This window comes from Paralichthys olivaceus, chromosome 6, assembly GCF_024713975.1.
Source record: "Paralichthys olivaceus isolate ysfri-2021 chromosome 6, ASM2471397v2, whole genome shotgun sequence".
In the NCBI taxonomy this organism is placed as follows: Eukaryota; Metazoa; Chordata; class Actinopteri; order Pleuronectiformes; family Paralichthyidae; genus Paralichthys; species Paralichthys olivaceus.
The window spans coordinates 19888409-19905339 of record NC_091098.1 but is presented as its reverse complement, the minus strand read 5'-3'; the positions used below and the strand labels follow the sequence as shown (position 1 = coordinate 19905339).

The following is a 16931-nucleotide window of genomic DNA, read 5'->3' as shown; positions in this document are numbered from 1 at the left end:
GCTTTCATTTTCACCTCCATTCACCCCCATTCTCTCTGTCATCAGGCCCTGCTCCAGCCTGACTAATGTCGCCATGCAAAGGAAAACTCAGAGAACATTTAACGATGCATTCCAATTAGCCTACCTATGATGAGATACTCACCAAATGTACATACTTCTCTGTATCCAGATCTTTGACTGAGGAGAAGGAGACAAAAAAGTAACACACAGCATGAAACAATGTGCAATCAGCAAGTTGGAGACCTGAGAGAATGAGAGGAGACAGGAGGGGGGAGCACAGTGTGACACGTAGAGGGGAGAAAAAAAACAAGAGCGAGAGTGACAGTAGAGCGAGGGAGATAGAGTACATGCAAGAGGAGAAAGTGATTAAGGTGGACTGTGGGCCGGTAGGGGAGGGGAGCTGTCTGAGAGAATGAAAGAGAAAGATTACGAGTGAAAGGAAAGAGAAAAGAGAGAGATTAGGGGAGACAGACACACAGAGTCTGTGATTGGCTCTGGAGCCGGTGTAATGAGATGGTAATGCTCGGCCAACGCTGGGAAAGAGCATTAAACTGTACTGGTTTATATATAGTTCTGAGCAGAAACACAATCATACAAATGCATGAGAAAATATGAGGACGCATGTAGATGCATGTCTAAACACAAGAACATACGCAGACACAAACACATACAGTAAATCACTGTGCACACACACATGCAAAAACAAAGACAGGCATTTGTACAAACACACAAATACATAGTGAATGTGTTCTCATTTCAGGCAGCTCTGCCAGCGATGCTCCTGCCCATCGGGCCTCAGTCCAGACCCTCAGCACTGATCACAGGCAGGCAGGACAGTGTTTTATATTAGCCAGGGAGCACTACACTTTCATAACACCCCCCTGACGCTTTGAAGCCAGAGCCAGGTTTGGTGCACATAAGCCTATTTTTGGCGCAGTATGAATGAGAGCAGAGGCTCTGATGGACAGAGCTGCAGCAGAACTGAGCTCTGGGCTGGTACTGATTGTGTAAGGTAGACCTTAGACAACAACTGGACAAGCCCATTAAAGGTTGCATGTAAACTAATCTGTCAACAGGCAGAGTAGTCATTATTTTACAGCTTGAGGCTGGACAATGGGCCAACTTTTGTTGCATTTTTTCTGCACAAGCTGACATTTGCTAATGGAATACATCTATAACACAAAAAAAGAGCCCTGACTCAGGCAGCAGCATGAGTCCTGTGTGAGGCAGGGGAGTATGTGTTGCGATTTATGAGGCGGGAGTGCGTTTAGATGGCCGCTGTGTCTTTTGGGAAAGGGAAGGTATGTGGTTTCATGCATGTTTACATGAGCGTATCGTGTTCTTGTGATCAACCGAGCGTGTGCTGTTGCATGTATTTATCCAAGTGTGGGTGAGAGTAGGTGACAAGGCGACAGGGAGTGGGTGTGTTTAAAGGTGGTGTACCTCTCCCCAGAGTGTTGTCTTTCTTGTCTTTCATGCTCATGGCTAGTGATGCCCCCTCCGGGATCTGTGAAGACAGAGAAGAAGGAAGAGGAAGAGGGTGAGGGGACGGGAGAAGAGGGCACAGGGTCAGGGGTGAGCCAGGGTGCACCAGAACAGCATCATTAAGCATGCCCTCAAGGGGAGTGTGGTGTTGAGAGCATATGTGTGTGAACATGTGTGTTGATCTCGCATGTATCCAGGGTGGTGGCAAGTCTGCGGGAGCCTGGCTAAACTCATTAAAGTCAGCTCCTGGTGAAATGGATTGAACAGCCTCGCCAGCGAACCCAGACTGTTAGTACAAGCTGCAGCTCGCTGCTTTCACAGCACCGTCCCCACGGCTCAGCAAAAAACTAAACAGAGCACTTAACAAGTACAGGTACAAGGTCAAAGGTTGAGGGGCACTGAACCTCTGCTTACTCATGCACAAATGAATGCAGACATAAGCAAACACACAAGCACAAAAAAGTTTGTGGTACTTCAGTGGCCCTGTCTCACAAAACTGTTGTCGAGAAGGATGCAGATGTTAGTTGCAGGTTTAAGAACTGATGCAGTTTTTCAGTCCATCTGTCAATAGCAAACGTACTTGTGCCCATCTGAGTGCCCATGAGCGTGTTTGTCTTAAAGTGAAACATGTTCAGACACATTGATGGAGTATTGCTGTCTAGAGGAAGCAGAGCCCAAGATGTTTTTATCCTTATCTATCATGCAACACCATCACATAGGCATCTGATTGGTCTCAAATAAATTCTGCAGCATGACAATGAGCCACAGCACACAGCCAGAACCATCTTCAGAAACATAAACAATGCAATAGATTTTGTTCCCCCCCAGAGAGCCAGGGTCATCATGGAGTCAGTCCGGGATCACATGAAGAGAAAGAAGACACTAAATTCATACCTTGAATGTACAGTGCTCATAAAAGTCTGTTTTATATATATATATATATATATATATATATATATATCGTAAATCGTAAACACTGAACCTTTAAAGTCAGAATTCAGACTCTTTATAACAACTGTTTAAATGCAGCAGCTTTGCTACAGCTTCAATAAATGACATGTACAATGTAATTATAAAGAGAAACACTGAGCAACCGTAAACACAAACATGACCTTGAAACACTTTCAGCAAACTGAAGCAACAGAGTGAACCATCAACCCATGAACAGCCAATGACACCATTTACAGTGATATCCCACTTTTAACGTCTCAGTTGGTTCTGTTTATAATATCAGGGATATACAGGTACAGTCTCACATACACACCAGGTAATGGAAGACTGTGTTGAGCTTCTTTCGTCCATCCTCCATCACTGAAGAATTATCCAGATCCTGCAGAAGTTTACTGTTGCTGCCGGAGTCAAACCACTCTGAAGGAGAGAGAGGTGGGATAGAGGAGACGAGAGAAGGGAGGGAAGTAATATTAGACACGTTCATCCTGAATTTGGAAAAGAATACACTGTATGTGTGACAGAGCGCAGCTGTACTCTAACTTTCCGTGTCGCGACCTGTGGAAATATTCTGCGGCCATTAATCAAATCAGCTCTGCAGGCTCCACAGCCTTTGAAAGCAATAACTCTTTGTGATTATGACTGTACACTCTCCTCGATGGATTCTGTCATTTGTTCTATTGCAGCCTCAGGTTGGTTGAGCTTCATGAGAGGAATTGACCTTTTGCAAAGGAGATTACTATATCTGGGAGGGTTGGGGAGGGGAGAAGATGAAAATAATCAAAGAAAATGGGCTCTTACCCAGGTCTACATCTTCGGCTCGGGGCCACTGGGAGAATGGCAGGTTTTTATAAAAGGCTTCAAGGATTTTTTCCTTCACCTGGCAGATTGTGTCTGTGTTCATGACCCTGACAGATAGTGAGTCCATGCCACAGCCCTGGAAGGACACGTTTATGTTCTGCAAAAGCAAGGGAACATAAAAATTAGTTTGTATTCCAGTACACTTTCTAGCAGTCAACTTAATAGAATATGTAAGTTTAACATTGACCTCTGAGCTCTAGTAAGAGTAAGTGAGTTATCAGACCTGTGGCGTGGCCTCAATGTTCTCACGGAGGAGCCACTCCTCGTTGAGGGTGTAGCGGGCCTTCCCTGTGATGGCATCTATGGATCCCTTGTTGATCTGTTGCTTGATTGCACACAGCAGCAGGAAGAATGGCTCACCCACTGTCTCCTGTGAGAAATTGAGTCAAGATTCAGAGCTGTGGTGCTTCTTTGTTATGACCTCCGCAGAGGAGTTTTCACCCCTGTTCATTGGCTGGTTTATAAGCAATATTTTACAAAAACTACTGGATAAATTACTCTGAAACTAAGTGAAAAGGATGTGGGTACTATCAGGGAAGAAACCATTCCATTTTTCATGCAGGTCTGTATCAGGGGGTGGAGCAAGGATTTTTTTTTCATTTTGATACAACATAGTGAGATAGGACATCTTCCTTTATGGATCTTAATGAAAAAATTAGACATGTGTAGAGGAAATATGCGCAATTTGGTGGAAATCACAATCTGGTGAATCTAAATGTGGTTTTATAAGGGGAGGCATGCACATATCTCATTAAATTGCAGAACCTTTCTCTGTCTTATCCTCACCTTGAGGTAGCTGTACATGCAGATGGACATCCAGTTGGTCAGCATTTTCTCTACAACAGACTCAGTGCGGCGCAGCATCAGTTTGGGGTTCTTTGACGCCGAAGCATCAATCAGGTCCACCAGCAAATCTTTCATTATGCTGGTGTAGTACTCCAGTTTACCATGGAGGGCGATGGTGAGCAGAGAAGCTAGGCTGCATCTGAAGGATGAGAAAATAGATTAGCAGAGGAGACAGATGAGGAAAAACATACTCCTGTGAACATGCCCTGTCAGCGTGCAGTCAGTGGGGAAAGACATAATATCTACATTACAGAAACAAAAACAGCATCCCTCTACCTAGCACCTGTGAGTGCAGAGCCAAAAAAAGCTCTCCTCTAATCCAGGGAGTGTCCGCGTGACTAAAACCAGAGGTGCAGGGGATTTCCCTAACAAAGCCTCTTTAATCCAGGAGAGAGAGGCTACATTAGTCAGTAAATGCTGACGCTGAGCTGCAACAGGGATGCGGTTTCATCTCTGGAATTTCTCTCTCATTCTCCACAATGACTGGCTAGTTTCAGGACCATAACAAGCCTGTGGGGCAGATACGGTGACAGATGACCAAGTACACACAAAGGCAGAGTTAGTGATGCTATTATGATGTAAACAGCAGCTATAGACACAATCTTACAGTCTTGTATGAGAAGTTGAGAATTTCCTGTGGTAGTAACTACACAAAGTGAGACACCTAGTATGAAATAAAGTATAATCAATGCAATAGTGACAGTTTTCTCCCAAAAAATAATTCCATCCATCTATTGCTTTCTGTTTATCCAGCCAAGTAGTGTTCCAGATGTCTCTCTACCTAGCCACATTTTCCAGCTCTTCCTGGGGAATCCTGAGGTGTTCCCAGGCCAGATGGGATTTGTAATCCCTCCAGTCCGTTCTGGGTCATCCATGTGTCTCCTCCTCACTGCCTACATGCTAACTGTGTGTGTCTGACATTTGGTGTTGTCCAGATACTACAGGGAGATTTTTCAGAGCTTTTTCAAAGAAAACAGACTTGTTGATAAGATACGTGAAACAAAACATTAAAGTTGAAAACACTGAGCTGAAGTTGATGATTCTCTGAGGGTTCATCAGCACACCACACATCTTTCACATTACATGTAATCATTTGATCCATCCATCCATTATCTACATTATACTGGTTATCCTTTGTGGGTCACAGGGGGAACTGGAGCCACTCCCAGCCAACATGCAGAGACAAAGAATTATTCACTCTCACATTCAAACCTACGGTCAATTTAGAAACTCTGCATGTCTTTGGACGGTGGGAGGAAGTCAGAGTACCCACACAGACACAGGAAGAAAACACCACACAGAAAGACCAAAGAAAAACCGGCATCCAAACTGAGAATATTCTTACTGTGAGGTGACAGTCCCACCCAACTACAACCAGAATTAATTTAAAACTATTAACTATAGCTGCTTAAAAACACCTCAATGAAATTACTTCAAGTCTCAGAAATGGTGTTGAATTAACATCTTTCTCACAAAGGTCACTCAGTTGAATAAGTTCCACAGATTTAATGGCATAAACTCAACACCATTGTTTATTAACTGTCATGTCGAGCATACAGTAAATGAGTTCAAGCTGTTACCTGTCTCGTATTGCAAAGTCTTTCTGCTGTTCCAGGGCGTGGACAAATGTGACCAGGAAGTGCTTGTTGTTGAGAAGAGTGGAGAACAGGGTGATGCCCTCCTCAACATTGGGCCTTGTTGTGTTGGTGGCCTGATGACAGATGGGTGAAACAGTTATTTCTCTGCACAATTTCACCTAAATTGCATTACACACCAGCTGCACACTCGCTAATCTACTTCACCAGCTCTCGTCTTGTGCGACCTGTCGAGTGAACACTTCATCTTGCTACCACAGTTCTTCATTCTGCTGCTTTGGGCATGGGTCTCTCTACAGTATCTGTATCTTGTGCTGCGGTCCCTGACTGTGTTTGATTGTCTCTAAATGTGCCGAGTCGGCTTAATGAGTATGGCCTATCTATGGGTGCAACTAAGCAGCAGTGAGGTGGAGTCTTCCCTCTGGACTGCAGCCATATGGTGCTGTTTGCAGCCTGACAGAAGGAGAACAGGGGTGTCCATTAAGATAAATGCCCGCCTATGAGATTTATTTGCTGTGACCTGGAAAACACTTCCTGGGAAGACGATGTGGATCCAAGGCACTTCATCACCGTTAGACAGACTCCCCCGGCTGCCGACCCAAAACTAGCACTACAATCGTTACTCTCTCTCTTTCTAATGTGTGCACGCACACACACGTTCACATTACAGTGTGAAAGTGCACACTCCCTCTCCCACTCTCCCCTCATACAATAACTCTCACTACCATCACACACACACACTAGTGATGGATTTCAATGAAAAGCACACAATTTGGTCATCTAGGAGCCAGTGAGAATGGTGTCAACAACCTGCCATCAACTTCGTTGGCAGCGTGTTTTACAAGCTCAACTCATTTTTTTTGTGTCTCCCTCACTTGACTCCACTGAATGACATCCATAAGTGTTTAAATACACACACAAACACAAAAGCATGGGAGGGAGTGAGACATGGTACTTATTATAACAAACCCATAAAGGAAAAAATGCCGAATATGCCTTTCTGTTATAGTCATCAAGAACAAGCCCACCATGAAGCCTTAACAAGCTTCAGTGTGACCCAGTTAAGAAACAAGCGAGTGAAAAAGGAGCCAATTCAAGGCACTCGGGCACAAGAAAGAGCAACCTAACCTATCATCCTAATGGCTTAACCCCTCACCTTCCAGTCCTGCAGCAGCGGGTGGGTCTCAGGCAGCACTCGAGGGCCCAGAGCATCATTCTCGTAGACGGGCTGGACAAGACTCTTCTCATAATCAGAGCACATCTGAAACACATAAATAAGCACAGAGAGAACTGAAATACAAAGTCAGCCCTCATTTTAGACACAAGAAAGGTACAGTAGATACTTGATAGACAGGGAAAAGGGAAAAGTGCTGGCCTTGAGATTTTGGTTGTAAATTTGCAGTTTGGAACCAAAGGGCAGAATTTTCTTTTAAGAGGCTTTGAACGTGGGACCTGACTGACCATGAAAAGAAAACATGACACCGTGACACAACACGTCATGAGCCCTTAGAGGCTTTAAACTGACTCAGAGCCAAGAGGCAGCCTTTCAATGCACTCTGTCTTTTCTGAACAGCTACATTTGGCTTGTATTTCATCCGTGTCTGAGTAAGTGTCTAACACTGCTTTGTGTGTGTGTGTGTGTGTGTAATCTAAGAGAACCAGAAGCTCATTGGAAAAAAAAGGAGTGTGCAGAGTAGGGTTGCTATTCTAGCAGATAAACTATGGAGACAGTCTGGAAGCAGAGATGCTTAAATGTATGTTTCCCTCTTTGCAGCATTTCAACACTCTCCCCTTTCACTTCCTTCAAAACAGTGTCCAGTGCAACAAACCAGCAAGGCTACTATTGCGCAAGAGTGTGTATACTTGCAAAACTGTGTGAGTGGAGTAAATTGTTTTGAGAAATCAGGGGGAAAGTTTCCTTGACTTAGAGCCCGTCATTGTTCTGTCTCCTTGAGAGTCTATGCCTGTGGTTGGAAGACAAAGCCTGCTGTGTTGTTTTTGTCTGTACCGGTGGAAATAAAAACACCTACCCGCAAATAGACCGACAGTCTACCTTCATAGTGGGTCGCACATTAGTAAAAAGCTTACCCATGAAGAACACAGCAGGTGGCCAAACTGAGATACACTTTGCTAGACTTCTACTGTATGTTCAAAAAGTTCCTAGGTGAATTTTTATGCTAAGTATGACAAGAGGTGGTAGAAGTGAAATGGGACATGTGGGTGGAAAAAAAATTAAAACCCCATTGAGAAAAATGGCATTGTCAGTCCACCAGTCGAGATCAGATAGCGAGTAAAAATAGGGTTTCTCACCTTGGGGAAGAATGTACGCGTGACAAACTGTTTGTACTCTAAAAATGGGATGCCCTGGCTGCGATTCAACTCCTTGGTTAGGTCTGTCATGTCTGTCTGCAGCTCTGCAAAGCCTGAAAGGATTAAAAAAAACACAAGACCAAATAAATGTCGGGACTGTCGTCAAACCACAAATGTTTATTGTATCTGGTTCATCATGCTTCATTTGTTGCTAAGCAAAATGAGTCAGGAATGTGTTCGCAGGCTAAGGCAACAACCGTCGAATTCTCCCAGGCTGCTGTGGGACTTGAAAAAATCTGTCTGATGACGCTGAAGTTATTTTAGAAGAAACATGGAATCAGATCATTTAATTTACTAGACCTGGTGCTCTGTGATAAATACACCAAACACTAATCCTTTCATTTTTTCCCCCCTCCCTTGCTTTCCATTTGCCAGATCGAGCAGCTCAGCACAGCATCCAGGCAAATATTTACCCAACGACAATCAGAGCAGCGAAATCCAGACTTCCAAAACATGTGTGCAGGCTGAAGTTTACATGCAGAAACAGTATCAGCATGTCCAGACACTGACTTTAATCTGCATGCTAATATTGTAGCCCCTTGATTGGATAGCATGTTCTCTGGGAGTATAATGTTGCCTCCTAATGAGATGCTGGAGATCCCTTTATGGAGAAGTGCTTCCTGTTGCAAGATTAGAGATGTATTTATGTTACAACACCAGATTCTTCATACTTCCTACATTTGACTTTAGGAAGAAGGGAAAACCAGACATGAGGGATTTGAAACATATTCCATTACTTCTCCGGTTATTTATCGTCCTGCTCACCGAAGTGTCCTCTACACAGTCAGCTCCCAATTAACTGGAACAGGCTTGAATACCAAAATCTCCCCTCTGCCTCCCTATTCATACTAATACCAAAACACTCCCATTCCTGTAACCTGGAATATATTTCCCATTGTTTCTCAATCCCCCTCTCATCTGCTTTTTACACATCTTTCTTCTGAGCAGAACTATGGCTTCCATTGAGCACACTTACGCTGAACTCTGCCACAAATCTATCCTTGTCATCTGACTAAATAACCGCTCCTCTCCTCCTCCTCTCCCTCCCACGCTTCGGCTTCTCCTCGTACTCACAGTCCCGACTCCCACTCCTATCGCCCTCTCCCTCCATTTCTTTCTCTCTATCTGTCCCCTCTATCTCTACACCATAAATCTGGTGCTTGGACGTGCAGTGGCCTTCACACGGCTTCACTCTAATGGCCTAGACACCCACTTGCACAGACAGACACAGGGAACTAAACACACACACACACACACACACACACACACACACAGGCCTCGTTACTTATAGGTTAGACACAACAGAGACGATGTGGCGATGAGTGTGTCTGTGAGCGGCTGATCATTCGTCACACTCTGTATTTTAGAAGTCATGCTGACTAGGCACAAATCTGTCAACTGTTGTATCTCCCTCCCACCTCAGTCTAGAAAAAGAACAAACACACATTTTGCACACAGACAAGCATAAAAAGACAAATACACACATTTATGTGGACAGAATCTTTTCATGTTAATTGAAACAAAACTGAATTTGTGGTCTAATCCACAACAATGATAGAGTTGGTACAAAGGAAGTGGGTTTGTTCTTTTCCGTGTATGTGTGCATTTTAACTGTCGTGTAAAACACACCTTTACGGATCTCGTCTCTGATCTGGGACTCCATCTCCTCCATTTGCAGCAGCGTTTTCTGCCAGTAGCGTTCCGCCCTTCGACTCTTTGTGCAGTACACTACCAGAGCTGAGGAAAACAAAGACTGTTATCAAACTGACAGCTTCCAGTAAATCAGGAATAATACCAGGATCAAGAAGATTTTGAATGAATGAAATGAAAAAAGGTTTGTGAGCCTGGATGTTTGTTTGATTATTAAATTGTACCAAATCATTTTTTTTGCCAAAAATACACATTTGTGAAAATAGAACATTTGCTTTAATTATAATATATAATATATGTATCACACTCCACTCTGTATGTTGAAATATACTGGTAATTTCAACAGCAAGGTTACACTGAAAATCTGTGAAGAAAAAAAAACAGCTCTGTGAAAATCTAACAAAAAAAAATCAAAGCTGGGAAATGTGAGAAAATCCAAATTAGCACCAATATTCTCCCTGATAGACCTGCCCTGCACAAAGGCACACTCGCAGATGCACACAAACACACACATGCAGAGTAGATCGTGAGGGGAACAGTGAGGGCTTTGTGCACCGGGTACAGTCAAGGGATGAAGCAAGTGCAGGAAACTATGACGCCCAAATTCCTTTTATCTGTTCCACATCTGGAGCATCCATTGCTCCAGCAGCAGGAGCACATCCATCATCTGGATTGTCTACATGACTTACCCACAGTGCACAGCAGCAGCAGCACGCAGCACACAACAATGGACACCACGATGGCCAGCTCACTTCCACCGAGCTGCACCTTGGCAATGGTGTGACGGAAGTTTCCCACTTGCACCTAGAAAGAGAAAGGACGAAACTAACTGAAACAAACTAACAGAACTTTTTTTTGTATTCATAGTTTTTCTTCTACAGTTCTAACCATTACATGGTTGAGTATTTCTCCTCAAGTTTATTTGTGTACAAACCTCAGGAACTTATAAGACACAGAACATATAATTCAGTGGTCAAATATCATAACTGCTTACACAAAAAAATGTACTGTAAAAACAAAACAATAAAACAAATAAAACAAAAAAGTCCCAAACAATTTGCAGCAGCTATTAGGACATGGTTTTCTTTGTCAAGGTCCGTAACTATCAAATATCATGTATTTTTGACTGCCATCCTGAGCTGAAGGTAAAATGATTGTATGACCATGGATCTCTGATTGTCAAGTGATAGATTCTAGTCAAATTCTGTCTTTAGTCCTGGAAAATCTAAAATACACTGTTGTACAGTATTTACTGGATATGTAAAGTATGCACAATGTAATTTACATCCTAACAAAAAGTCAAATTGGATTTTAAGGGAGACAAAGACAAAGTGAGAAAGAGGGAGAGGCAAACAGAGCAGTAACGAGGAGAGACGGTAGATGCATTAAGTATTTTCTTTGTAATACAGTATAAAAACGCATGCACTGGAACACATGCTAAATGGAAACACAAGTATCTGCACATGTGCACACATTATTTTTGTCATGGAGACAGGTGCAGACATGCAGGAAAAAAATGACACACTGTGGATTTTGAAAAACGGTCTCCCTGCTGCAACGAGCTGGAGGAGTCATGCAGTTCAGAGTAACCCAGATGTGACAAGAAAAGGACTTTCACTTCTGCCTTCTGATTAGTCAGCAGGGTCTCTGTGGTCCCTCCTTACATCCTTCCCTCTCCTTTCCCCAATCCAAACATACTTCAGAAAAAGAACTAAAGAAAGAAGCTTCCAATCCTCAAACCAAATCCTTCTTACACTGGTCTTCCTCTGAGGGAGAAACTGCCTCACTGGACTCTTTCCTTATTTTCTCATTCCCCTCTTTCTCTTTTTTAGTGCAAGGCGTTCATTTATCAGGGAGAGAAGGCGCTCATCCAGAGGCTCCAACAGCCAGGCCTGGTTTAATGGAGGGGAAAATGCCATTGTTCCGTGTTCCTGTTTCGCTCAGGGTACGAAAACACTGCTTCCCCACATCCACTTCTGCATCACAGCCATACTTCAGAGCCAAGCACAGCACAGACATGTAAAAATAGACCTGCCACCGAAAGTAAGTGAAGAAACACAAATGGCCATAAGCTATGCAGCAGCCCAACATGTATGCATTTATTCAAATGAGCCGACAAAAAGGAAAATATACATGCGCTGTGTATTTATGCCCCTGTCAAACATGCACACAAATCATCCTCACACAGCTCTGGAGCTGGCAGCCCACCCATTTGTGTTATGGCATCTCATTTGACCCTTGCCCTGCCTTTATGTCTTTGCTAATTGCTGGTGTTTATTCTCAGACATCCTGAGAGAGAGACACAGACTGGGGCGGGCAGCCACTCGGGTGAGCCTCAGGTACAGAGGGTGAGGGAGAAGAACGTTCCTTCTGTTTCTGTAAAGTTTGGAAAACGGTTCATACAGTTCAACTCTACCGACAGACACAGGGAGACTAACATATGTTTCTGAGCTATTTTGCCAAAACCCTCTCACAGTCTGGCTCATATTTAAATATAGATGAGCACTCCCCCCTCTTTAATAAAGTCCTATCACAACAGACCAGAATGGACAATAACAGATGGGAAACGTGGGTAGCGGAAAGAGTGTCTGGGTTTATCAGGACTGTGCAGGACTCAACGATTTCTTGATTAAGACCTTAAATAGTTAGGGAGACAAAATAAAAACACCAGTGAGGACTGAAATCATCTCTATCTCAGAGAACTCGGGTCTCGGTGTGAACAGATATGTGACAGTGATGGTCATAGCACTGATAAGGAGGATTAAAGAGATAAAGGGAAAGCAGTAAACATTTCACTGTTCTTTTGTAACATTGTGCTGCAGATAGTGACGGCTCACCACCCACTGTAACTGCTGATTCATGGTGGCACACTCGCAGACTAGAGGCTATTCAAAATGCACAGAGAGAGACACAAAAATCACTGGTTGTGCATGCTTGTGCAGATCAAAGCTGATTCAATGGACACCACAGATGGTCTGGATTCTGACTAAATGTTTGGCTTGAGATGCGTATGACAGATGGGTGATATCCTTAAAATTAACAGGGTCTATTGAGCAATATTTTCACCATGAGGTTTTGTGTGTGTTTTTGTATTTCATTTAACCAAGGTGTTTTGCAGGCTCGAGTATACTCACTGTGACAAGTAGCTCACTCTCGCTGGAGCTCAGCAGTCCGTTGATAGTGCAGTGAAACAGCTGGTCATTATGGAAGCTGATGTTACAGGGATAGGGGCCAATCATGACGGAGTATTCCTCCGGCTCCAGTTCCAGATCGCTCGGCCCTTTCTGTGCCAGAAATGAACAAAAACAGTTGTCAGCAAATCAGTGGTAAGAGACCAGAGAGGCCTCCTTTGAACAGGCGCAGATAACATTCATACAGAACAGAGAACAAAGCAGCTACGAGCCATACATACAGTACGAGTACTTACATTCTCGTATACACTCACAAATCTACACGAATAGAAGCGGAGCCGTGGCAGGCCTGTCACGCAGCTGTCGTGCAGAGGAAGCCAGCAGAAAACTCATCCAGTTTGGGCTAGAGTTCAGCTTAAAGCAGCAAACACTCCCGCTGCCTGTCTCACACGGCCAGGCAAGTTTCTACAAACAAACTTGCTGACAGTCATTCCTGCTGGCACTCAAAATAACATTCTCAGGGCCTTTTACAGGAGCATGTCGGAATAAGCTGAATGGGCCTCTTTTGCTGTGTCAATCCTTGTCGCGCTTCTCACTGCTAAGAGTGGTGGCTCTCGAGGGGATCCACAGAAGACCGTGATCATGTCTCTGTGATGCCATTGAGGTAATTAAAGCTTAGGCTTTGACAGTACAAATCTGAAAAAGAAAGCCTGTGTTACAAACTTAGGGCATGGACTTTAAAAGACACACAGAGGGTTAAATCAAAACTGCATTAGGTTGTCTTATGTACAGGGCCGATATTGTAGAAATATTATTTGTGTTTGTATGTAGTGTTGTATGACTGTATCTAAATCTGTGTGTGCCAAGTCACATTTACGAATGTGTATATAATCTGAAAAAATGGATGCTGAGATTCGCAGTTCATTCAAGAATCTGCAAATGTTTATTTAGCATATGTGCTGGTGTAATCAGATTTGTAGACAAGTAAAAAAATCTGTGCACTGAGATTTAAATCTGTAGACAAATCTATAAATGTGTACTTGGATATTAGCAGCTGAAGGTGTTTTGCTCTTAGAGCTTGAGGTGCAGAAAAGTCCTTATTTTACACGTGATTTTTTTTACATTTCTGCTGTGGTAGATCTGAAAATGTGCGTTGTGACTTGTGAGAATGTTTTTTTACCCTAAACGGAGGCATGGCAGTACATATGGTAAGTTGGAATCGATAAAGAGAAGATTAGCCAAGAGGCAAAAAGGATGACATGCAAGCGAGACAGGCATTATTTGTCACTTATGCATTTTGTTAAAAACAAACAAACAAACAAACAAAAAAAACTGAAGAGGCCTAACCAAACCTAGGCATGATGGCTGCTGTCAATGAGACTGACTTTTCGAAACAATCCATGGGCCAATCCATGTTTAAAAAAACAAGCTATAGCATACTAGATGATAAAAGCCAGGATGTCTTGGCCTCTGCTGATTTAATTTCTTTAGGTGCCTTAACTAAGTACTACATTAAATTGCTGGAATACCCCTTTAAATGTCAGTAGCATAAAATCTCATACTTAAGACGAATTTCATCTTAGCAAGTCTCCATATTTAATTTACAGTTACATGAGGCTTTAACACCAAATATGTGAGTATTTCAAAGGGCAGTCATATTATCCTTGAAAGGGAATTTTTGGTTCATAACAGTTTATGGTTTTAAATCAGCTGTGATAACCTCTCGCTCCCCAGAGGGATTAGTAATGTCTGGAAACACAGCAACATTTCTAAAGCATTTTGTTTTGATAAGGCAGTAAATCGATGTTCGAAAAAGACAATGTGGGTGATAAATTCTCCTTTCTTTTCCCTTTCAAATATTTTTTGGCAGACCTTAGGTTTTATCTAGGACCTGTCTGATCATCCGGCTGCTTGTATTTCTTTTACCGTCTATTTTTTTTTTTTTTTTTTGGCAATGGTGAAGCATTCACACATATCCGCAATTAACTAATAAATAATGTTGTTTTTGCCAATTTGAATATTGGTCAAAACTATGACAGGACAGTATTTTTATGAAACTGTAATTTCCCTTTAACATGAGAATGATAAAAATTAGGAAGTGTTTGTGTATGTTTATCCCCAGTGTGCTTCCTTGCTTTGATTACACCCTCAGGGCCCTGTCCTGTCCCCACTGCAGGATGCCACCCCCTGGGTCTCTGTCAACAAATGCTTCCTAACATAGACAAAACACACATACATATGCATACACACGACTAATACACACACAAAGACACATCAGACTTTCATGGAAAATGTATAGCAAAATACACTGAATAACTCCCATACTGTGTACAACACAGCATTTCACACTTAAATTCGTCAGTCCAATAAAATTAATTTTAAAGCCGAAAACAGTATGAAAGCAGCAAAAACACACCCACATTCCAGCTCAGCTTCTTAATATAGGATCCTTCTCACTAACAAGCTCCCTATTAAAAAAACACACTTATTCGCTTTCCAGCCTCTCGCCCCCTCATTCAGGTCCACTACAAGGGAATCCACCTTCTTTAAAAAAAACAGGAAACAACAGATGAAGATAGGCTGAGGCAGCGACTCCTGCAAGGGCCTCTTCTGACACACACACACAAAGAGGAAGCAGATTAGGTTCCAACTTCCCCGTCTGTGCTGTTAGCATGTGCACGTCGTACGGTGTCACAGCCGTTGGCCCTTTAGGGTGATGAATCCAGGCCGGCAGGTGCTTAGATCAGCCAGAACATAAGAACAGAGGACCACCCACTGAATTGCCATCACGCCTTCCCCTACCTCAGACCCCCGACAGAATTCAACACCTTTGATGTGTTTTTTGTGCCTGTGGTTTGTGTGAATATGAATAAAGAAACGTTCAGCCCTGTCGTCTGTTCACAGTGGGGGGAGTCAGGTTACAGCAGCGCGCCTTTTGGAGTCAAGCAACACGCAACCTTTAAAAAATCCCCTCATTTGTTCTTTGCAGAGTTTGAATAGAGGTTTGTGAATGCTGAGATTGCGGAGCCAGCTTTGATGATGACACTGTCTAAACCTTTGACTGGTTTATAAACAAATGACTAATGACAGCTCCATCATCCACTGCACATTGTGTTCAGTGCTAATTACCCAAGTTAGGTTTTTTTACCACTGCACAAAAACGAATTTCTATGAAAACATAATTAATTAATTGTCAATAAAACAGCTGTGTTCCCCTTCAGCAGGAGATGGACAACAACACTGGTGCTGACTGAATTTTCTCGATATTTACTTGACTTATCAGCAAACCACCACATCAGTGAAGCACTTATCTGAACTTCCTGCCTCAGCAGTGTCACTCACATTGATGATGAGCGTCAGTGGCTCTCCAGGGTGGTGTTTAATCAGCTTCTCCTTGTTGGGGGTGAAGAACTGAGGGTCCTCTACGTACTCCAACAGGAAGTGACCCTTATGAGGCTCCCCTTCCTCTTCATCAGGGTAGAAGGGACTATCTCCTGTGTAGAGGACTCCATTCAGGAAGAACTGCACCGTAGTCTGCTGGGACTGGCTGGACGCCAAGGACAGACAGGTGATCATGGAGGGGGAGAGCACTGTGCAGGGCTGCAGAGGGAGAAAAACAAGGCAGCTTTAAGAAAATAATTTTATGCCCATTTCTTTAGAGCTTAAAGTGTTTCATATATGATATTATTATATTATGAAATCCCACACATTTTCCTATACAATTAAAAGAGTTGTATCAAGTAAAAAAGCTGATTACTCACTTTTTCTCCGATTCCAAGCACCTGCATGGTCACACCCTGCACCAGATTGAAACCTTGGCCTGTAACTGTGATGGTCCTGCCACCACTGTGACACACGAACGAACAAGAGTCACATCTCAGCCATGATAAAAAACATGTTACATACATACTGCTATGCAAATAAGGCTGCATATAACAATGCAAGCAGTTTGAAAATCTGAAAACATGTCATCAAAACACTGCTTCCCTGTCACAGATACTGTGCTCTTTAGAACACAACAGAGAAAAGATACTGCACATCAGGA

At 43.0% G+C, this 16931-nt stretch overlaps 1 protein-coding gene across 1 annotated transcript in view; it reads right to left on the bottom strand.

The window, feature by feature from the left end:
- plxnd1 (plexin D1) overlaps nt 1–16931 on the bottom strand; it is a 60760-nt gene that overhangs the window by 6223 nt on the left and 37606 nt on the right. The window contains exons 17-30 of the mRNA XM_020096292.2: nt 16648–16732; nt 16229–16486; nt 12890–13039; nt 10445–10559; nt 9735–9842; nt 8046–8158; nt 6892–6996; nt 5721–5851; nt 4081–4279; nt 3518–3664; nt 3235–3391; nt 2750–2853; nt 1444–1507; nt 143–177 (exon numbers count right to left, since the gene is read on the bottom strand). Coding sequence (XP_019951851.2) covers nt 143–177; nt 1444–1507; nt 2750–2853; nt 3235–3391; nt 3518–3664; nt 4081–4279; nt 5721–5851; nt 6892–6996; nt 8046–8158; nt 9735–9842; nt 10445–10559; nt 12890–13039; nt 16229–16486; nt 16648–16732 — 1771 coding nt within the window. The remainder of the gene's footprint in view (nt 1–142; nt 178–1443; nt 1508–2749; nt 2854–3234; nt 3392–3517; nt 3665–4080; nt 4280–5720; nt 5852–6891; nt 6997–8045; nt 8159–9734; nt 9843–10444; nt 10560–12889; nt 13040–16228; nt 16487–16647; nt 16733–16931) is intronic.